The sequence below is a fragment of the Perca flavescens genome, chromosome 16, assembly GCF_004354835.1.
Source record: "Perca flavescens isolate YP-PL-M2 chromosome 16, PFLA_1.0, whole genome shotgun sequence".
In the NCBI taxonomy this organism is placed as follows: domain Eukaryota; kingdom Metazoa; phylum Chordata; class Actinopteri; order Perciformes; family Percidae; genus Perca; species Perca flavescens.
The window spans coordinates 17,808,256-17,831,952 of NC_041346.1; the positions used below are offsets into that span (position 1 = coordinate 17,808,256).

Genomic DNA, 23,697 nt, shown 5'->3' on the forward strand with positions numbered 1-23,697 from the left:
TGGCCTGATGGTGGTGCTAGAGGAAAGGTATATCCACAGCAAATTGTATGGACATTTAATACAATCATCCTTCTTAAAACCTTGTTTTTATATTTTGACATTTTGAGTCATATCCATCCATCCATCTTCGTCCGCTTATCCGGTGTCGGGTCGCGGGGGGAGCAGCTCCAGCAGGGGACCCCAAACTTCCCTTTCCCGAGCAACATTAACCAGCTCCAACTGGGGGATCCCGAGGCGTTCCCAGGCCAGGTTGGAGATATAATCCCTCCACCTAGTCCTGGGTCTTCCCCGAGGCCTCCTCCCAGCTGGACGTGCCTGGAACACCTCCCTAGGGAGGCGCCCAGGGGGCATCCTTACCAGATGCCCGAACCACCTCAACTGGCTCCTTTCGACGCAAAGGAGCAGCGGCTCTACTCCGAGCTCCTCACGGATGACTGAGCTTCTCACCCTATCTCTAAGGGAGACGCCAGCCACCGTCCTGAGGAAACCCATTTCGGCCGCTTGTACCCTGGATCTCATTCGTTCGGTCATGACCCAGCCTTCATGACCATAGGTGAGGGTAGGAATGAAAACTGACCGGTAGATCGAGAGCTTTGCCTTCTGGCTCAGCTCTCTTATCGTCACAACGGTGCAATAGATTGAATGTAATACCGCACCCGCTGCGCCGATTCTCCGACCAATCTCCCGCTCCATTGTCCCCTCACTCGCGAACAAAACCCCAAGGTACTTGAACTCCTTCACTTGGGGTAAGGACTCATTCCCTACCTGGAGAAGGAATTCCATCGGTTTCCTGCTGAGAACCATGGCCTCCGATTTAGAAGTGCTGATCCTCATCCCAACCGCTTCACACTCGGTTGCGAACCGATCCAGTGAGTGCAAAAGGTCACAGGCCGATGATGCCATCAGGACCACATCATCTGCAAAGAGCAGCGATGAGATCCCCAGCCCACCAAACTGCAACCCCTCCCCACCCCGACTACGCCTCGATATCCTGTCCATAAATATTGCAAACAGGATTGGTGACAAAGCGCAGCCCTGGCGGAGGCCAACCCTCACCTGAAACGAGTCTGACTTACTGCCGAGAACCCGGACACAGCTCTCAATTTGGTCGTACAGAGATTGGATGGCCCTGAGTAGAGACCCCCTCACCCCATACTCCCGCAGCACCTCCCACAGTATCTCCTGGGGGACCCGGTCATACGCCTTCTCCAAATCCACAAAACACATGTAGACCGGTTGGGCATACTCCCAGGCTCCCTCCAGGATCCTTGCGAGAGTGAAGAGCTGGTCCGTTGTTCCACGACCAGGACGAAATCCGCATCGTTCCTCCTCAACATATATTGTTGCTTATTCTAGGTGTGGTGAGCCATAAGTTAGTGACCAAAGCTCCTTGAAGTAACAGCAACAACTTGAGAGATCAGTACAAAAGAATAGTGGAGCCAGGAATAAACACTGGTAAAGGACTATCGTCATTGACTATCAACATTTTTTTTTGTTCTAATTAAAGCTGTTCATGGTCAACTCACAATTTTCAGTCTTTTTTTTTTTAATCTTCATTGCCTTGAGTTGGCTTTATGAAAACCTCAGCCTCAGGCGAGATGCCATGTCTAGGTAGACAAGAAACAAGACAACAAGATGAGTGACACATCTTCAGGTGTAAACTTGCAGAGCAGGGCAAGATAAACTATTCACTTCTTATCCCATGGCCATAAATTGCTCAGTAGCTTTAAATTCACAGTATCTGCATAAGCTGAGAAGCATGTGCTTTATTCGCTGACCACTAGAGAGCATACCAACACTATGCCACCAAAAATGCATAAACCTGCTTCACTGCCATATCACAGTAAATTTGGAAATAAATAAACAAATTATAATAACTATGATGCACTTAACAATGTTGCAAACAGCTTTACAGGGAATAAAAGCACACAAATGCAAAGTGAAAACACTCAATACAATCCTAAAAGACGTGCACACAAATAATTGATGTGGAAATCTGCCAAGACAATTGTATTCATATTGCCCAAAATTACAAATCTCCAAGGGCTTTACAATCCATACAGCATACAATAAAAAGGTAGAGTACTTTATTTATCCCATAGAAAAAGTCCACCGCTACAGCATCCAAATCACAGAAGAAGCACAACATAAAGAAGAAATAAGTACTAAAACCAAAAATAATTATGACTAGAAACTAAACTACATTGTATTTTAATGTAGGTGATGCATTGTAGCCTAACTGTATGCATTTCGTATTTCCAGGCCTAAATATAGGCTATATCTCCCTCATACATTCCTATAACTGCTGACAAATTTGCTTTCTTTACAACTTTCTTTGACTCAAAAATATGGATATCTATCTATCTATCTATCTATCTATCTATCTATCTATCTATCTATCTATCTATCTATCTATCTATCTATCTATCTATCTATCTATATATCTATCTATCTATATATATATCTATCTATCAGTATAACGCACATTTCAGCTTAAAATAAACTTAATCCAATCAGGTCATATATCATAGAGTAAAATGTTATTTTTTAGGATAAAATATAGAGACATTTAGGAAAGACGCCAAATAATTAAATCTACAAACGATGATGGAGTACAAGATGGCCATGGGGGTTGTTCGATAAGCTAGATAACGTTAGCAGCAAAATCATAAGGACAACAACTTTCAGAATTGTTAGGTTAGTGATTACGTGTGCAATATGTGTTGCATAACTTTATTGTGGCCGGGTATCACCCTCAGGAAGGCTATCTTTATGAGCTTGACTTTCTGGTAAAGTTTGGGTGTTGGTGTTCCCTAAACCAGTCTCGCTTTGCCAGATTATCCACTTTGTCCCATGGTGGCAAACCCCTGCCGGTGTGCTGCCTTCAGTCGAAACACACACACACACACACACACACACACACACACACACACACTCACACACACACACACACACACACACACACACACACACACACACACACACACACACACACACACAGTGCTGTGAACCCTCCTACCGGCAGCCAGATAGGGCTGGCTTATATGCGGAAGTTTCAGTTCCGCTCAGTCCAGTTAACTTTGAAACTGAGAACAGACGGACTAAAGTCACGCTTCTCTCTGCACATCAGACCCGGCTTAACAAGGCAACGTGAGTACTGTACAGTAGATATGACTACATATTTCAAATAATGACACAGAGAAAGTCACTGCTAACTCGTGTTACCGTTATTATGTCACTGCTTTATGTGCCTGTTGCAAAGTTGCAATTAAAAGAACATATGCGCATCGAAATATGTAGCCTGTCTACTTAAAAAAATAAAATAAACGATTTGTTATAACGTTACTGCTCCTAACGGAGATACACCCTTTTTTTACTGACAAGTAACAAGTTGGCTAAAAGTCAGAAAAGTGCACTAATAATGTCTGACATGTGTTTTATGTCACACCCACTGAGACAAATTAAGGTTCAGTTTCCGTGAGAAAAAATAACCGTGCTGGATTGTACACACGCTAATGTACGGTCTCCAAAGTAAACACACGATTGAGGACGACCTGGGGAATTATCACTTTGTCTCATGACTACAACTGAAGCTCAAACGTTATGTTAAAGTATTACCCCATGAGTTATATTATATTTAATGGTATAGACTTACACACTGAGTTAAGACACTTTGAATTTAAAGTAGGCTTTTGAAAAGTAGATATGTTGTTATGGATATACTGAATGTGTGACGTGTTGCAAGAGCACAGAGTTTGCTCTAAAACAAACGTGTAATCAGTTGGTGTACAAAAAGTGTCCAATAAAGTTAGGTTGGAACAAGTTGTCCCACTGACACTGGGTATGCCAAGGATATTAAACGATAGGCCTACATTTTACTGTTCGTTTTTTTTTTTTTTTTTTTTTTAGGTTTAATATGGTGTTGTCTAACAATAAATGTTCATGTTTAGTTATTTGTTCATATAAATATACTTTTGGTATTGACAAAATAATAAATAATGAATGTAAAAGCACACAAGTGAGGTATAGAGTAGGCTACATTGTGAAAACATACTCCACTCTGGGAGTCAACATGTCCTGCAATGATGTCACCAGGCCACATTGTCTCCTGAAGCATTGTGAAATGAGCATGACGTCTGAAACTCAAATCATACACTCTATGTTCACCAAAACTCAGAGAAATTTTCTTTCCGGTACGCAAAGATTACTAGAAGGAAACACAGCTGTATTTTGACACATGCAGTGGAAAGGGCATGGAGTTCAGTCTAGTTGGTGGCACTTAATGTACATTTAACCCTGTTGACCTGTGTTTGATTCCCAATTAAGAATGCTTTTAAGTTTTAATTTTCAAGCAAAGTTATAAATACAAAGTTATCCCACATTTTAACCCAAGTATCCTCCCTAAAACCCTGCATGTTCCCATTTAGCATGTCTAGTATTACTGTAAATTCATCTTAATCCAATATCAGACTATTTGGATAATCTACCTACTAATTACATCTACAAGAACGTGTAAATGTCTGAGACCGTAGATCGCTTGGTCAGTAGGTCCCATTTGTACTTTGCTGAAAGGATTGTGTTTCATCTTGTTTTTGGTGTGAACGTGCTGAAATATTAAGCACAATAAAGTGCCATTTTGACAAGATCTTGAAAGATAAGGCCTAAATGGAAAATAACCAGAATTACACTGGAACAAGCTTAGAGAAAGGGTTGATGTAAGTACTCCTGATAAAATGCTTGTGCAGGGCTCAACTGTTTTCCTCGGTTTGGGAACACTGAAAGGTGTGTCTGCTCATGTCTATGCATGATATTATTAGGGATTACAAAACAAGCAGGGACATGAGATGAGCCTAATGCTTGTTCTCTCCATATTAGGGAAAAGAAATGCCACTGATATGTGGGTATGACTTGAGTGTGATCCAAATTTCACCATCAACATTTTTTGTGGTTTTACTGAGACATCCAAGTTCGCTATGAAATCTAATACTAAAAGAATCTGTTGTGAACAACTGACATAGTTGTAACAGAGCTATTCAATGCTGTGTATTCCTTTTTTTTTCTTTTTATCAATGAGAGCATGTCATAAAACCATGACCCTTGGTTAAAAGATCTTTGAATAAAACTTATTTATGTGTCTTGTGTCACCCAGTTTCTTATATTGAGGTTCAGTACATCTGCTGTGATGTGATGAGTTTAAACAGAATGGTTTAAATAATTGGACAATACATTGGGTGAGGCCTAGTCTATATACACGACGTTCCACTTCTGGGATTGCTCCGGCACCGCCCGAGATTTTAAACTCTGGTGGATTTATGAGGACCATGGTTAACTGCTCCTCAGATCTCTGCAGTGTAAATCGAGACAGCTAGCTAGACTATCTGTCCATTATGAGTTTTTTTGTTGCACGGCCAAAACAACCTTTGAACGTACACATTTTACCAAAACAAGTTCCTTCCTGAGGTTATTTTGCAGAGGCGCCGTGGTTCCTTACGTCGCTTAGTGCCACCCGAGACGATTGTGTTTGGTTTAAAGAAATACCAATAAAACGGAGAACATTTTTCTCCCATCCCGGAATGCTGTTTAACTCGCCAGACCCTCCTCCGCAGTGCTGTGGAGGAAGGTCTGGCAATGCGGGACTAGGTAATTTGCCTTAAAAATAATTGTCTTGGCTCACCTCATCCCTTGGTCACCTTGAAGATGGAGACAACTGTTTTTAATTGGTTGCTTTCTTATTATAGACCTGCAAATTCTGCATGTGTGCACGTGTGTTTTTGTGTTAGGTTTGATTGTGAAAGTGTGTGTTGTATAAATAGTAGAGCTATGTGCTCTGTGCCTTCCAGGTGTACCCCCTCCCCCCCCATCACTTTCACACATGATTTTCTCAGGTGATGGGCTACAGCAGGTGGTGCTGTGTCCCTGAGGGAAATTGTGGCGGCAGCATGACTTACAACCTCAAAATAACATGCCTCTGGGATGACAAGGCATTATTATTCATGAAATACTCATAAGGAAAGTATGTTTTCTCTGCACTGCCCAGCACACAAATGTGTGAATATTTCTTTTTCAAGGTAGGCATTGAGACAGTAGTCATGTTTCCATCTAATTGTCAAGCGAATTTTAAGCGAACTTTTAAAATGTCGCAAAAAAAGAAAATGCATGCTGAATTAGAAGCATTTCCAACAACTTGTTAAGAGCGAATAAACTAGACCACACAAAGTGTAGTTTTGTCACAAGTTGACTTTACGCATGGTTGTAGATTGCAAACCGGCTTGCCAAATCAAAGAGTTTAGAAGCTAAGTTCTTTGGCTAAATGGAGAGAGGTAGCATTGTACAAGTTGGCCACCTGTGCAGAATACAGGGTTGTGGCAGAGACATTTGGTGTCAGCAAGACAACCGTACACCACTGTGTATACTCTGTGTGCAGGGCCATACGATTTCAAGCTGTTGAACCAATTTGTCAATTTACCCGACGTGGCTGAGGCACAGGCTCATAGCGCACCACAACTCCACTGTGCACCTTATGCCACAAGTGTACGGCACACTGGATGGGACCCATATCACGATCCTTCCCCCATCCGATTGCTATCGGGACTATAGTCATGTGACTGCATTGCTACATCACAACTTATTCGGCAAAGCTGTTTCCATTTCCTATTTTACGCATTAACTCTTTTTTTGAAAAAGGCAAAAACCACCTCAAGCGAGTGTAAAAACTTTTTGCGAATTTATGGAAGTTTTTTCAAATTTTGACGTTTCCATCAACATTTTGTAATGCGATACTTCAAAATGCGCATAACAATAAGTTGATGGAAACATGACTAGTTAATTGCTTAGTTTAAGAAGTCACATTCACACATGTTCTTCCAGCCACAGATTATGTAGTGAAAAAGTAGAATCCGCTTCACCAAACCCAGAAATAAAAGAGCAGATACGCAACTGTCATCAAAACTCTTAAGTTCAGCCCCAAATGAACTTCCCCCTATTTACCCTCAGTTTCCTTTACTGTCTTTTCCAATTTGCTCAACAGAAAGGGCAGACCTTTAGTTCATTACATCAGAACTATAGGTCTTCTTAGCTCTCTGCTTCTCAGTTTCTCTCTAAAGTAAATTATGATAACCACCAACAATAAACCCATCTGTTCAGAGTTAGACTCAGCTTTGCATCTACATTTCCCACTTTACCATATAATTGCAATGTACTGTATGTGACATACACTGTTTGTGGGTTAGCCTTTGATGTCATGTTTTCATGTCAACATCCACCCTTCCTGTTGGGGCAGGGCAAAGGTGATATTTTTCCACATGATCTGTTTTGTGCACAGAGGCTCACAGGCACACAGACATACTTACTATAGTCCGTTAGCTGAATGCTCATACCAAATATTAAAGTGTACTGTGCAAATATGGTTTACCAATTTCCTCAATTATTAACCCAATAAATGTAATAATGCACTGAAACATGTGACTGTACTTAACCTCAGTCTCGCTTCCAATAAAGCTTCAATTTTTCAGGGGAAAAGGAATGCATGACAGGCAGGGCTTAAACCAGTGAAACTTAATAGTGCATGAAATATTTTACTGCACCAAATAGTCTTCACTGTGTTTAACTTTTGGAACTGTCCATTTGATTTGAATGCACACATGTATAATCCGGATATGGTATTTGTATCCATCCATGAGGTAATGTAGTTGATGGTGCATTAAGCCATTGAGATGTTGAAATGCAAGGCAAACCTGCTCTCCAATGAAATGTTGGGTTGGCAGCTGAGTTCTTTAGCTCTAAGAATTATCCCAGGAGATATGATGCCATTTTTTAATATAGTTTGTCTTTGTCTGGGTACATTTGTCGGAACATATTTCACAAGAGGCGGGTTCAGTTAAAGGACGCTGAGATTATAGGTTCAAAGTGCAGATGCAGTCCATCTGATCTGAGATTCTTTTAAGGTAAACAAAGATAGTCAGTGCCTACGTGCTCTAAATATCCCTGACTTTTCCTTCTTTCTTTTTTAACTACTGTGGCAAGCCCCATTTTGCTGGAGGATGCATCAACAGCATTTAATGCTTATTTGCTCCTAAGTGTTTTTTTTTTTTCTTCATGTTTGACATTTAAAATATTTATTGACAATATATGAATGCTTTTGTTGCTTTTTACAACCATGGTATAGTATAGTATATAGTGGAGTAATCCATTCTGAGTTGTGCATCAAAGGATTTTAACACTCATCGGGTAGGTCTTTGACTTCTGGTTGCAAATTAAATCCTGCAATGCACACGTCTTTATAGGTTATCTCTTACTCTTTTGTTTACACTTGAGAGGATATAGTATATATGATATATTACATACTCACTATTACCCCCATTGTAAATTGCATTGCCTAGGGACTACTTGAATTAAGATGGCTTCAATGTGATAACGTTTAACATAGCTATAAGACTGTGACAGTAGCCAAAACACGCCTGGAGTTTACAATTTACAAAAGAATGTAAAATATTTACTGTGTTTCAGAAGATTTCCTAGAACACAGTGGTGGAAAACAAGCAATGGCAGACCTTTAATCTAGACTCATCAGAGAAATGCTTCTGTTTGGGTTTAGCAGAATATGCGGTTTATAGTGCTCAACTTGAAAATAGTCATCTTTTCTAAATGCCAGTTGTTTGCTGCACGACAATTCTAAATTACGTGATACGCTGTATGTTTACATCCTCTTTTTCCTGGTATTCTCTTTTTCTCCTTTTGTATTCTCTCGTGTTTTGTGATATTTATGTCAGTGTGGAGTATGTCTCTTGGTGGATTTTATCCCACTTAATATGGGTTAAAACACAATTGAGTGTAAAATATATTTTCTTCTGTCTAGGTAAATCATGAGCAGCAGCTACAGTGTCTCCCTGGCTGGCCCTGCCCCCTGGGGCTTCAGACTGCAGGGAGGGAAGGACTTCTGTCTGCCCCTCACCATCTCACGGGTGAGTGGAACACACACACACACACACACACACACACACACACACACACACACACACACACACACACACACACACACACACACAATGTACCCTTCAGTCCATGACAGTCACCTCTGAGGAATGCTATTAATGCTCGCTATGCCCTGAAAGTGATGAAAGTGCGTGTGCCATCCGTCTCCTGTGTGACAATCATTACTGGATTTAGACACCTTCTCCAACAGCTCATGGCCTCTGTCACTCAGTCCCCCACAGTCATGACCTACCTTCCGTCAAGGCTATGACTATTGTTATCACATGGTTACATAACTGAACCGCAGTCACAATATTGGTCAATTCAAAAAACTCCCTTAAATTTCTCGACTATTCATGAATGTATTTGGAGGATTAAGTATATACTGTAGCTGTTAACGGCTGCTGTCATTTTAATCATTCAGGTGAGGGCTGGTGCGTTAGTCCTGATGCAAGGCACCGGAGACTATGTATACTGGGTCTGCAGTGGAAGCATCAGAACCTGTCCTTAAACGGCCAATCTGAGTGAAACTCTAGAAAGCCACTCTGGTTCTGCAATAACTATTTGGGAGTTTGGGCCACATACATTCAAACTGGGATGTGGCTCTGGCGGACCAGGTCCTGTTAAGCCCTCTGCTGGGTGAAGGACAGTTTATGTTCATGATGTAAGGGCCTTCTATGCTTGTTTCACAAATTAAAAAAAGTCTGCAGTGTAGATTACTATTAGTCTGTCAAGTAGCAGTCTCTTTCAACCCAAGGTCTCTGAAGTGTCACAATTATAGTAATAGTGTTTCTTGTCAAAACTTGATTAAAGCTAGGCAGCTTGTCTTCTATCAGTGAAGTCTGTGCTTTGACAACTACTGGCTGCTGCAGAATGAGCAGTGTTATTCAGTTCATGCTGCTTCCTGTTATGTAATTGTAATCTCCATGTTATGACCAATGTCAGTGACTTTGTTTATTTGTTGTTGGCATGGCCAAGTTACAGAAGTTTAAAGGTTTTGCATGGGAGAGATGTGACTTTTTTCGAGTGAAAACACAACCATAAAAGAAGGCCAGCATAGCTGCTCAGATTTTTATGTCTGGCCACTATGATAATAATGGAATGAATGACATCATGTCGTCATAATGGCATGTAGCTGTCAGTAGACATCTTGTTATTATATCTCAAAAACAGTACACAAATGAAGCACATCCACACTTGTGACCTTATTAGATGTTGGATCACCTTTATACGTAAAAATACAAAACTCCTAGCATTTCCAGAGAGAAAATACCCCTCCATTTTAACAGCTCAATGCAGTTTTACTTTGCATTAGCATGAGTGCACTGACCCTAATTTTACACAGAATCTTTACCATTTATACTTGAATATGTACTTCTCTTCAGTAGAGGTAAGACATGATGACAATGGTTTTTCAGTTGATATGGTGTGCTCCATTATAAAAAATAAAACCTACAACCACAGTAAAAATTAAAATCAGATGGGCACCTGACCCCTGACTGTGATATGTGCCATGTCATGTTTTACTAGAGTTTGAAATAAAAAGAGACAGGTGAGTTAGGAAATATATCCAAAGAAAAGTCTGACAGAAGCCTTGAATCTGTTAAAATCACTAGTGCATGTTTTGATTATTTCTTCTTTTGTTTTGTGGGTTATTGTGGCGTGCAAGATACTCTATAGATTTGTGTCCACCAGCAGTCCTGTGTTGAGTCATCAGTGGTCTGGAGCATGCCGCAGTACAGCTGAGCCAGAGAATACGACTCTCACAGCTTTTCATTCCATCACATTGTTGGTTAGAGACTATGAATGGCACCATACATGGCTCAGATTTCTTGTTATTGTCTAGGCGCCAGGAATAAGTCTCCCTTTTGTCTATTTATCTTCCAAATCCTAATGTCACATAAGGCACAGCCAACATAACACATGCTGGAAATTTGCTATTTATGTTGTAGTAAAGATGAAAAGTTTATATTTCCATTATCATACATGCTTAGATGTCAGATCTATCAGTAATCTTAAATAATATGTAATGATTACTTTATATAAGTTAAATGAGTAATAGTATTTACAAAGGGTTGAGTAGAAGGTATATATATATATATATATATATATATATATATATGTATATGTGTATATGTGTGTATATATATATATATATATATATGTGTATATATGCGCTGCCAACAGTTTAACCATTACTGCAGTTCCTTCATTATCTCAGTAACGAGGAAATTGTATAGATCACAGGCCTACTTTAAGGTTCATTAGAGAGCCACAATGTTAAATAGACTGACTTTGCACATTAAAGCTTCTATTTATCTATCTTAGATGTGATTGCCATGGAATAATGATGTAATGACTTTACATATGCTTACCATATGTAATTGATCCAAAGATAACATACAGTACAGTACCGTATAAAAAGGCTGGTTGCTTGAAAGACAACCATGGCCTGTTGTCCTGAAGCCTTTTTTAAAGGAATATTTGGCTTTGGCCTAGAAATAACACTAAATAAAAGTATGAGATGCAGTACATGCCATAAGTCAAATGTTGTGTGTGGTATTGAGTTGGGATGTTTGTTAAAACCGAAAACACCCAATAATATAAGGATGACTTTATGGAGGAAGGGCCCAGTTATGTACATCGTGTGTGCAGGTGTCCGTGTTCCTGTTCCACCAGATTCTTTCTGTCATCAGCATCTGTGGGTATTCAGCTCCTTTTTAGGTATTTTTTGGACAGGCTTCCACATGGGAAAGACTACCACTCAAAATTCTATTATTTTTGCATTGCTTAGGAAAAAGCAGAAAATGTCTACTCAAAAGACAAAACGTAAGACTGGAGTGAAATTAATCTATTCTATCTAGTTTAACAGTTTGGTCTTAAATTCACTGGACTAACATTATATTTAAAAAAATATATATTATGTAAGAAAAGTTGATCAGAACTCAAGCTGAAGTAATAACTAAGAAACAGTAACTCTCCCCCACCCAAATGTCTGGTTATTGTAGGTCATTTGGGGGTCAGCACAGCAAAAATTACCTCTCTCTGTTCCTTTCTTTTCCAATTGACCCCTCACTTCCCCCTTTTATCTTTTGTGTCCTTTTGATTGTTGTTTTAGTGGCATGTGATACTTTCAGTGAACATTATCATATTTTATAATCTAATTTTAGCTCTGTGTTTGCTGTAGGCTCTGAGCTTCCAGATTTGTTCTTTTTCAAGCACCACTATCATGTGTTAATATGGCGAGAGTACGTTCACTCTCAAAGAAGAGGAATGTGATGATGTAGTGTATCTGGGCAACCAAAATCAACAGTAGGGGTGAAAGTTATTCTTTATGCATTTGTTTAAGAGAAGAGGATCCAATAGAGGGGGACAGCTCCACAATGGGTAGCTGGCAAATATTATTAGCTAAATAATAATAATAATAATAATGTTATATCTATATGTTTATTATGAGATATAATAGTATCTAGTATCTCTATAATTATATACTATAATCTATCCAATTAGAGCAAATCTGCCTCTTGTAATTTTGTCAGTGATTTACAATTTATACAGAAAGAAGTGTGTATCTTGTTTAGCTCACTGGATAGAGGACAATCTGTCTCACATTGAGCCATAACTTTGGTTGAGGTCCGGTCCAGAAAAAATTAAATGAAGCATTGAAAAACTCCCCTGGCATTTCAAGAAACTATTGAGAAAGATAACTTGTGCTGCGTAGCTGTCAAACAGTTTGTCTGTATTTATCTGTCTCTTGTATTCAAATATCTTGAGCATTTTTACATGGCAACTGAAATTCAATAGAAACCAGTTATGTCTGTCCGGTATTTCATAGCCTTGTGAACGCTTCACAAGGCATATTTAATAATCTATGGTTCTATGCAGGGTCCTGAAGATGTGTTCAGGTTACAAATGGGTTTAGTAGAAAACAGTTATCTGCAGTGTGTGTTTGATCCCAGTATGATCTCCCTGGTGTCTGTCTAGAGTTGTATATAGGGCATCTGTTTTCAATCTCCATATATGGCAGAGCTATAAAGAATAACCAAGCTGTCTCTTGATTTTGATTTAGATCACTCACACTATTTTTTGTTTTGTTTTGATGAAAGATATTTTAAGGAACAAATTCTCAGTTTGAGAAGACATATGGATGAGCCCATATTCTGTGAATTCATTGACACAATAGACCACTGCACATGAGCTGTCTTCATGGCTGCAGTTTGGACTACAACCTACGTTTATTGCTGTGTTTTAAGGTCAGTTGGAATAAAGACATCATTAACAGTGATAGTCACTCATGCTTGATAACAGGCATCCCATGTTACAAGCTCTCTGGATTAAGTTGCAATATAAATGCAATCCATTTAACATTTTCCACAGTCACTGAAAGTAATAATCATCTTGTGTAGTCATGCAAAATATGTGTCAGCATTCCAGTGGCAAGTTATTTTTCCATTGATGAGCCTGTGTTGTCATGTTGTAGCTTCTAAAATTCTGAGCAACTGTATATACTGCTAATAGGGCAATAGTAGTCTGTTTGTGTCAGTCCAGTCATTAATACATTAAACAGCCAGAACATTTTACCGCTCAACGATCATAATGCCATTTGTCTGAAACTAAAAAAGCCCAATTTAAACCCCGAAGGAGAGTTGAATAAGTAAGGATGGAGGTGGAAACCAGCACTTGCCCTCGGCTCAAGCCCCGCCACGACTAAAAGCCTTTTCATATCATCTGCCTCAGCAGCACTCGTCAGCCGGGTTTGTTTCTGACCTGACTAAAGAGCATTCGGTATTCAGTGAGGGGCTGATACTGCTTTGTGTTGTTTTGTTTGCGTTGTCATGACAATTTGACCAAGAGCCCGTACGTAGGTCCGCTTGGCATCTCGTGTTTTCCAGCAGCCTGATTGATTTAGTAAGAGACTGGGGTCAAACCATGACAACCGCGGGTCTACCTCTGTTCAAGTGGCTTTAATTGCGATGTTTGGCTTGGAGTTCTTGCTATCGGTCCCCTCCCAACTGCTGTATTGCACCTACTTCTCATCGTTCTTCCTTTATTTTTTTTTTATTTATTTTTTTAACAGTTTGTAAATGTGTGAAAGAGAAGACTTCTCTTGACAATAAACTGTACTTTATGGCTTCTGCTTGTGCTAGCCCAGCAGGTTGCTGTGCGCTCTAATGTTCTCCTCACAGATTCATCCCAGAGATTCTGCAGCGTAAACCATTTCTTTTTGATGAGCTTTACAGGTTGAAATGGTGCAGTCCTGCCTGTGGCTCAATCTGCTTTAGCCTTGTGTATTTGTAATGACATAATGTTAGGCCCAAGTCTTTTCCATATAAGGTTCTCTATCTTAGTCTACCCTACGCAGATATGACATGCATCTCACAGGCCTCCAGCCTTCACCACAAGACACTTCCTGTAACATGACTTCTCAAAAGTGAAATGACCACAGACCTCTTCCTTACTCCATAATTTCACTGAAGGGAGGAAGTTAAACCAGCATGGGAGATGATTAGTTTCCCACTAGTGTTGTCCTAAATGTGTTTGGTCTTCTTCTCCCATAAAGAGTTTTGTGTGAAATTTAAAAGGTTTGACGCAACAGTAAATCAGTGGTTTTGGCAGCAGCCACTAAACAGAGAATTTCTTTGGAGAGGCACTATAGGTCTTAAAATAAGAATCTATTAACTACTTAACAAAGCTGCTTTCTCTCCTAACAGTCTCTCTGTGTTTTACCACTAATGACTCTTATATAATTATATTTCTTCATTAATGTATTGACTTATTAAGGATACGTTGATTACTGATTTAACATCTTTGGACTGAACCAGCTTTTTTTATTTTGTCATTTGCTTTTATGTCTGTATTTGATTATGGCGGTATAACAGATGGATTAAAGACCCATGGAAGCAATGAACTGTTATTTTTTCTAGGCTTCTATTCCTTGTGTTTTTATAGTTAGTTGACAAAATCCCTCTAAATTTCTCTTTACAGTTCTTCTACAAATACATTTATACTAAAGGGCTTTTTAGCTAGTAATATCATAATCTTCAGTGTACTTTAGGATTTGCCATAAGCCTTCAGATAAATCTTCCAAGTATTGTCTAATATGCTGTTTTCAAGCTGCATTTGTAGGAGTGGAGGAACTTACATGTGTAGTTTGGAAGAACTAGCCATTACTAGTAACTGCACAGCAGTAAAATCAGCAGTGTGGAGAGGACCACAGCAGCACAGCAGCCGCACCATTATGTGGCTGGAATCCCATTCATGTAAGCGCAGTTGGAAAGACACTTCATTCATTTGGAAACGTCCTTCTCATCTAACTCAAACTAACCTAAAGCCCTAGCTAGTAACCTTTTTAATCTTTAAATTAAAACATTTTGTGTGAAATGGCCTCTGTGGACTTTTTATATTTCACCAAGCAATATTTAAAATAGTAACTTGTGTGTTTTACAAATTTGGATTAAGTGCACAAATTACACAATGTGATGTGGTTGACAGTATTTGGTGAAGTCATGTTGCTAAAACATCCTGTTCTTTTGAAAGAGTTGGAGTAGCACAGCTTAAGTTCCAGTTCATTACTTATCTGCTCTCAGTCACGAGTGCTTCAGACCTCTCTTGATTTATATTTATAGACTGCGGATGCCAGGGATTCCTACTGTAAGATCTATTTGTTTTGTATCCATGTGAGAAAGACAGTGTTTGACTGAAAGAAGGTGGGATTTATAAAGTGGTCTCTGTTCACCGCAGACTGAAGCATTAAACATTGTGGGCCACATATAAAACACATATTTTTATGAGAATGTTAAAAGAATGTTACAAGAGTCTTCTCCTCTCTTCATGTCTTGAAATAGCGTTTGAGGAATTTCCATATATAGAGCTGTATAGTATTGTCTTTTCTCACATCCATACAAGGAGAGAACTTCCGATCGCCTTTTCCCTCTCTGTCTTCCTCTCTAACAAACACACACAGAGAGGGAGACGCAAGGAGATTGAGAGAGAAGAATCCATGTCTCTGGGACGTGTTCATTAACAATCCAGCAGCTTTTTTTTTCAGCCATTGACCTCTGGGGCTGTCTAGTAGAGTAAGACAGAGCCAGCAGCACATGCCAGTGATCTCTGAAGAGTGCTTACACTCTCTTTATTGGCTTCTGCATTTGAAGAGCAATGAGTTATTTTATTGAAAGTAAATGAATCAGAACAGACTCATGTGGCAGGTGTGTCTATGCAGGATGCTGAGTGAGTCAGTTGAAGCTGTGTTCATGCCTGCGTAGTGAGTACCCGGCCCTTTGTGAGTAACACTTGGCATGTGGCTGCTCTATAGGTTTCCAGGACGTTGGTATGCATACATCAGCCTCAGCTATGCATTCTACACTTCCCGCTACTGATCTACTTGATAATGACACGAGGAAAACAAGGCTCCAGAGAAAATGTGTTGGGTCACTGTCACTTCCTCATTCTTTTTCTCCCTACCTCCTACTCTTTTCCCCAATGTCATTATGAGGGTAACACAATGGCACATTCTTTATGTCTCATTGGCTTCTTTTTTTAAACCAAAGGGGAAGTCTTTTTAGAGTTACCTAACCTGAAAGCATTCTTTAGCACTAGGGAAAGGAAATATCTTGTTTTTGTGTTTCTCTGCCTAAATCAGGGATTGTTCATATAAATAGCTACTCTCAAGTGTGTATGACTGAAAATTGGAAGGTCTTTTTAATGCCTTTTAAATTCTATTGGTTCATAGAAATGTATTGTTGATGGCAGTGGGGGAACATTTAACTACTTTCTGGTATTTAAGTTCCAATTTTATATACAACACTCACTAGAGTTGACAGTTAAAATCACTTTCCTCCCATCATGCTTCACACTCTCTTCATTATACTCTTCTGTCGCTCAACACATTCATAGATATCACCTGAGCTGGCAGTGTGTGTGTGTGTGTGTGTGTGTGTGTGTGTGTGTGTGTGTGTGTGTGTGTGTGTGTGTGTGTGTGTGTGTGTGTGTGTGTGTGTGTGTGTGTGTGTGTGTGTGTGTGTGTGTGTGTGTGTGTGTGTGTGTGTGTGTGTGTGTGTGTGTGTGTGTGTGTGTGTGTGTGTGTGTGTGTGTGTGTGTGTGTGTGTGTGTGTGTGTGTGTGTGTGTGTGTGTGTGTGTGTGTGTGTGTGTGTGTGTGTGTGTGTGTGTGTGTGTGTTTCCCATGTCCCTATTTTAAGTGTTTGAAGCCTCAGGCAACGTGCATTTTTTTCCCATTACACTGCTGAGAGATAGAATAGAATATAGAATATCTTTTTTTGTCAATAGCACATAATAGTGCACATACCATTATGGGTGAGTGAATTAGTCCAGTTAAACTGTGTCTACTGATGTCCGATGACATAAACATATGATCCTAACAAAGGTAGCATGACATAATAAGTACACAGAGTTCTTTTTTGTTTACATGTTTACACAGGTTACGAGCGGTTGAGTGATTGATGAGGTGTGCACAGCCTTACATAATCACTGGTTGCTCACCACACCTGGTAAAGAGTCATCCCATCGTCATGGTTTTATTACGTTACTTCCTGTGTGTTAAATGTGAGTGTCAGCGTGTTGGAAAAGGGTTAGAAGAGTGATAAACCTCAACCATACCTTACGCTACTTCCTGGTAGACAGACAGTTGTAGAGCTATATGCTTTTAAACCCTTGCTACCATACTTGGAAATATTGAATGGTTCTACCTCTCAAAATGGGGAGACTTTTTATATTTCCCATGATAAAAGTATTACACTTTTCAAAACTTTTTTTATTTGCTTTGGAAAATGTACAAAACTCCAGTTGTTGTTTAATTTACATTATAGAAATACCAGTTTTACACAGCATGTACTCAATGTACAAAGGCTTAGAGGAGCCAAATACACTTAGCTCCCAAAGGAAAACCTGCTTTAGACCAAACAAGCAGTGTACTAGCAGCTTTCAGCACCACATTAACAGATGAAGAACATAGCAAAGAACTCTGGAGTGGTTTTAAGTCTCTAAATGTCCTAAAGAGACCCAGTATATGTAACTGAAATATATAATGCATAGTCAAACCATTTTGGTGGTCATTTGGTATATGAGTCAGCATTGCAGCTTGTTTTGGAATGTGGAATCTTGTCCCATGGATGTTGTGATGTTAAGAATAAAATGCCTGTCTTATCTGACAAGTTACATAAGACAGGAAATGGAAAGGAGAGCACAATGCTTAGTGATTACAAGAAATAAATCCTCACAATAGGCATACATATGTTGTAGTTAAATATTTTTCTCTCATTCATTTTACTAAACTGCACATGCAAACCCTAAAGTTCCAATTGTCAACACAGCACAATCTTAAATAAAGAACAAGAAGTGGAATTGATGTAATTAAATGCTTTGTGAATACTCTTCTTTATTTGGTGCAAATATGATAACCTTTTTTAATTAATGTTTTGTTGTGTGTCATTGCAGTTGACTGATGAAGGCAAGGCAGCCAAAGCCAAGATGAATGTTGGAGACCTCATTCTGTCCATTAATGGTATTTCCACAGACAGCATGAATCACCTAGAGGCACAGAACAAGATTAAGGCCTGCACGGGCAATCTCAGCCTCACTCTACGAAGGTAACAGTTGCACACATGAGCACACACTTTCTACAGCATAATCTATGGATTTCCTCGCTCAGCAATGGAATGCATACTTTAATGCATACTTTGTTGATTTTGCCTACCAGTGTGTATTTAAGCCTGTTTGTACAGATATATGTATTTGAAGCTGCTTTTCACAGGACCGTGAACAGACAGAACAATATTTAATTGGCGGTTTATTTGTGCTTTTTTTATTATTTGCCACAGATGAACTCCTGTTGTGCTAATTTAAAACAGCTCAGTGTTTCTGCCACAGCAAATGCTATAGTTTGGGAATGCTAAAAAGACTAAATTTAGCTTGATGTTTCTTGCACCATTTATGTATCTTGTCATATGCATTATAATTAGACCATTGGCTAGCAAGCATAATATTGGATTTATATTGATTCCCTTGTGTTTTGAAAAGTTAATTTAAGCCATAGCAATTGTACAGTTTACACTGTAGCATCACATTTCAGACTATATTTAAAAAAAGAACCATCTGAATTATGGGTTATTACAGAGAGGTTATTAATTAATGGTTTACACATGCTCTTCCTGGCTGTGTAGTGTATTGCACAGAATCTGTAAAGATCAGTTTTGGTTTGATCATGCTGAGTTCATCAACTGCTGCTCTGCTTCTCCCATTAGACAAAAGGAAGATGCTGGTATTCTGGGGCCCTTGAGTATATTAAAGCTGTAGTGCAGTACTAGGAGCACTTAAAATGAAAGCCCCTTTAATATAGCCCTCCGTAAAGCTGTAATATATGCTTCAAAGAAAAGAAAACAGGGTTTCAGCTGAGGTTGCCGTTAAATTTGTCCACCAAGGATTCTGTCCAAACAACTTTTATAGTCTATGTACAGGAAGGTCATGTTTCACTCTTTGGATGCCTTGAGTTGGTTTTGTGGAAGAAGAAATAGCTTAAACTTAAAAGTTTTTTTCACAGGTAGCAATGCATTTCAAATATCAGTCCACTTAGGTCAGAACTTGCTACATGGAATAGCTGTGCATTTATTTTTTTTCTTGAATATTAATCAAAAAAAAGAAAAAAGAGTGATCCCTCTTAATGGATTTTAGCCAAACACTGCACATTTTCTGAAACCAAGCGTAAAGAAGAGTAACTTTAGTGTGAGACACAAACAAATCGAGGCGAAGCACGCACACTCTCCAAGCTGTAAAACATGTTGACAGAAAAACTCAAAGCCTGGTTTGCATGTCCTGTCATTTCATCACCACATCAAAGGAGAAAGGAGCCTCTGTGTTTTAATCGTGGGAAAATAGTCCTAAAATAGCCCTGTCCCACAGCTGCATGTAATCTACTGTGGGTAATGGCTGCACAATGAAACATCAAACATTCTGGTCTCACAGGACATGTAAACTACAACTAAAATCACCCACTAAACAAGGTTTCCTCGTTACAAATGATACATGATGGTTTGCTTCATTCTGGCGCCATTTTTCAGAGGATGGTTTGCATGCTGTTGGTATTCAGTGACACAGAAAAAATAATTTTAAAACCACTTTACTGTGTATTTAATATACTGTACATGGCTCAATGTTTATATCACAATTGATTAAAAATGTGTACTTGGGACTTCAGAATTAAATATATTTGTGCAATGAACGTCAAAGAAAGTGGGATTAGACTGTCACACTGACTGCTATGCTGTTGTCCACTAAAGTAACAAAGCTCAGTATAATATATGTGGTACCGTAAGAACACTATTTAACTAGAATAATTCTCTCTGACATGCACCACTTTCTCCATCCATGTTCTCACGTTTGATTTATGTTTTTAACGATCACTGGTAAGACTTTTCTTATCATAATAACATTCCGAGAGTGCTAAGAGATGATTAATGTGACAACAGTTTAGTACCGTTATGTCACTTTGTCATAGTTCACATTCTTTGGGCCGTTCCCTGAAATGACACGTAAAAAAACATTGTACAGCCCTACGTGTATTTACAATTGTATCCTATTTATTTAAAAAGTTCTTAAACGGAACATGTATATAACCTCTATTAGGCATGGGCCGGTTACCGTTTTTTTATGAGTCTTCAAGGACAGAACGTGCAGTTTAGAAATCCCTCTCCCTGCCAGTGTGCAGTGTGTTTCATACCAGCCCATGCCTAACCTCTTTTCACACTAAAGTGCTCAGCTCTATGCACTGATTTCACTATCAAGGGCTAGATAATATTGTCTATCACACATTTTATAACATAAATTTAAGTATGAAAGAGATAACACCTACAGTTGTACATAAAATAAAAGTGGTTATACCACAGTCACACATCATGTTTCCAAGTTGTAATATACAAAAAAAAAGCTTCTAAGTATTGCAAACCATGCAGTCTTTCCGTACGTTGTCTAGCCAAAAAGACACTCACGGTCATTAATGCCAACATGTTTAAGTTATTATTTCATTGTTGCTAGGTGAGGGGAAACATGTTTTCAGAGAGGAAATGGACTTGGGGTTTTTGAAGTACTCCCCTCATCCTGTCGTCAACTGTCAAAATGAGTCTGAATGCGCAAAGAGCTGTTATGTATTTTGTGACCGAGGGAGAAACCAGGTTTTCCTTTCCAACATTGTGGTCTCAGGAAAACATGTCAAAACAACATCTGACAGCACTCGCCAACTTTGGCTAATACAGTAGTTTTCATGAACGGAAAAGTTTTGGTTTGGGAGTGAGTTCCACTTCAGAAATGACCACCACACACAGTCCTACATGTTACACATAAGATTTACCGCAGCAGAACGTGCTCCATGTAGGTCGATACAGTCACAAGCTTGTGATAGTTTTTTTTTTTTTTTTTTATCAAATCATGTTTTCCAATCTTTCATTTGTCCTCGCAGTTGATATGGCCTGTTCATTTTATAGGTACTTTTTGTTCTGCTATCATCAATCTTGTTACTGAGCAGCTGACAAGTTACCCCAGACGGCTCTGGGAAGTAGCCTTAGGAAAGTATGATAATTGATGTTTATTTATTGTTATTGAAATATGCAGCACAGCGCAATGAAACCACACACCCCAGAGGTTGTGGCTGGCTACACCTGGTTCCAAAACCACAAAGATCATACATATTAACACCGCTAGCTCTGCGATCCCACCATCTTCTGATGTTTTTAAACAGGAATTTGTGTCAGCTTCACTTTGTGTGCTCCAGTACATGCTGTTTCTGGGGAAATAGGACAGCGTGAAGCTTTTGGAAAGTGTTAAGTATGTCAAATATAGTATCAATCTATCAGATGAAATGCTGCCTGACAGAACAAATCATTAACTGAATGTTCATTCACTAGAATTCATATTCACTAGATGAAAGGTGGGAATTACATGCATCAACCTACTACACTTATACTTTTTGAGATATACTCTTACTTTTTCTACACTCCTCTCCTTTTACATGACCTCCTTTCTTCTAACTTTAGATTTACCAAACCTGCAACCTTGTTTTAAATATACCTGCTGGACTGTCCCTCACACAGACAGTGCTGTTGCTACAGCATAGGATACAGATGTTTGGCCACTTAACTGTAGCTAAACACAAGTCAGCTTGGCGGCTGTGGGTTTAATCTACAGATATTCTCATACATGGGCATTGGCCAATGTGCATGCAACAAGTCTTATGGAATGGTTATAACAGGGTGATGTAGAGGACAATCCAATGCAGCCTAGAGCCCCCACTGACTCCTGGCTGCCTTAGCCAGATGTGGTGTTGTGGTCGGAAGAAAAGCAAGAAAGGATGGGGGCTTGTTATTGCATTGCTTGGACCTGTCCTGCATTAAAAATATATATTAACTAGAAGTGCAGTTTATTCTGTTGTGCTTTGCTGCATCAAGAGATCTGACCTCAAGAGAACTTCATCATTTCCCTACTTGCTTTATTCATCCATCTAGTCTTGATGCAGGTTTGATTGCTAAATGCAATAAACTGCAAATTTAACTAGCTTCTGTCTAGTCCTGTGGTTAACTTTGATTCCACTATTTGCTTGCCAATACGAGCACACATATGGGCATGACAGGACACATGGAAATAATTGAATGGTGTGAATGCCCTCTCTCACTATGACGCATGTGACTGCTGATATGGACAAGTGCACTGGGTTCCAACTTGACACGTGTACAGACACGAGCAAGTATCCAGGCAACTGACAGCAGCTTTAACTCTGGAAATAGTAATCACGTTTCTGTCATTGTTAGCACTGTCAGTTTTATATCTTTGCCCCTTTCTTTTAAAACCATCAATCATCCTCATGGGCTCTACTTTAAAGCACCGAATTCCCTCCTGCGGGATGCTCATTCTTGGTGTAATATGAGGGAGCAGTGAGAAGAGGGGGAACATGGAGAGACGGGAAAGACCACGTGCCAGACTCAAGCTGTGAGTTTTGCCACTAAGTGGATAGGCTGGCTGCACAGAAAAACAAAGAAAAAGTTATTTTCCACACCCACTAATTTTACATCCTTCTGTTGGAGTTTTTGTTTTGCTTTCCTATGTTATTTTTTCTCCTTGTTTTCCTTCTTCTCAATGCTTTGACTCAAATTTTCACGCAGTGGTAAATCTGAGGAAACAGATTTTTTTGCCAGGTCTCCCAGAGAGTTTTAACATTTATCACACAAGTTAAATCTAAGAGGGCAGGTCCTGTTCGACAAGGTTTTGGAATAATGTATCCTGCGCGTGACATTAATAGCGTGTGAATTCTAATTCGTCTCTACCCTCCCATCATATTATATCTGTACTAACTCCCAGGCTGCTTTACGTAATATGATGAGCGAACAAAACTGTGTCTAGATATTAAAGCAAAAGATGGTGACAGATGCTTGGAGTCAGAAGATCATTTAAGATGTTTCTGTGGAACCTTTCCAAAATAAACTGTGTGTGAAAGTCAAGTAAAAACAACTCAGGGGAAATTTAAAGGCTGCTCTTATTTGAGCAGTTTTCCCTCCATGTAAAAAAAAATAAGAAATGGATATGTGAGTCTGTTAGCTGGTAAGACGTCTGTGTGGTGAGAAACCTGTGACTATTAGCCTCTCCATCATTCAGTCAAATGCCATATTAAACCAGACTGTTTCTCTTGGCGCTCAAAGAGACACGGGCAGGGTGCGACAGTCTGCTTT

General features: G+C 39.3%; 1 protein-coding gene across 3 annotated transcripts in view; it reads left to right on the forward strand.

Annotated features, from left to right (window-relative positions):
- Positions 1-3,017: 3,017 nt before the first annotated feature.
- Positions 3,018-23,697, forward strand: part of pdlim5b (PDZ and LIM domain 5b) — a 40,493-nt gene continuing 19,813 nt past the window's right edge. For 2 of the 3 annotated variants that reach the window (XM_028601499.1, XM_028601501.1), the window contains exons 1-3: positions 3,019-3,150; positions 8,855-8,960; positions 18,425-18,576. In XM_028601499.1, the coding sequence (XP_028457300.1) occupies positions 8,862-8,960; positions 18,425-18,576 (251 nt within the window). In that variant the 5' untranslated portion in view covers positions 3,019-3,150; positions 8,855-8,861. Of the gene's footprint in view, positions 3,151-8,854; positions 8,961-18,424; positions 18,577-23,697 lie in introns of all 3 variants that reach the window. The other variant, XM_028601500.1, reaches the window with a different exon arrangement.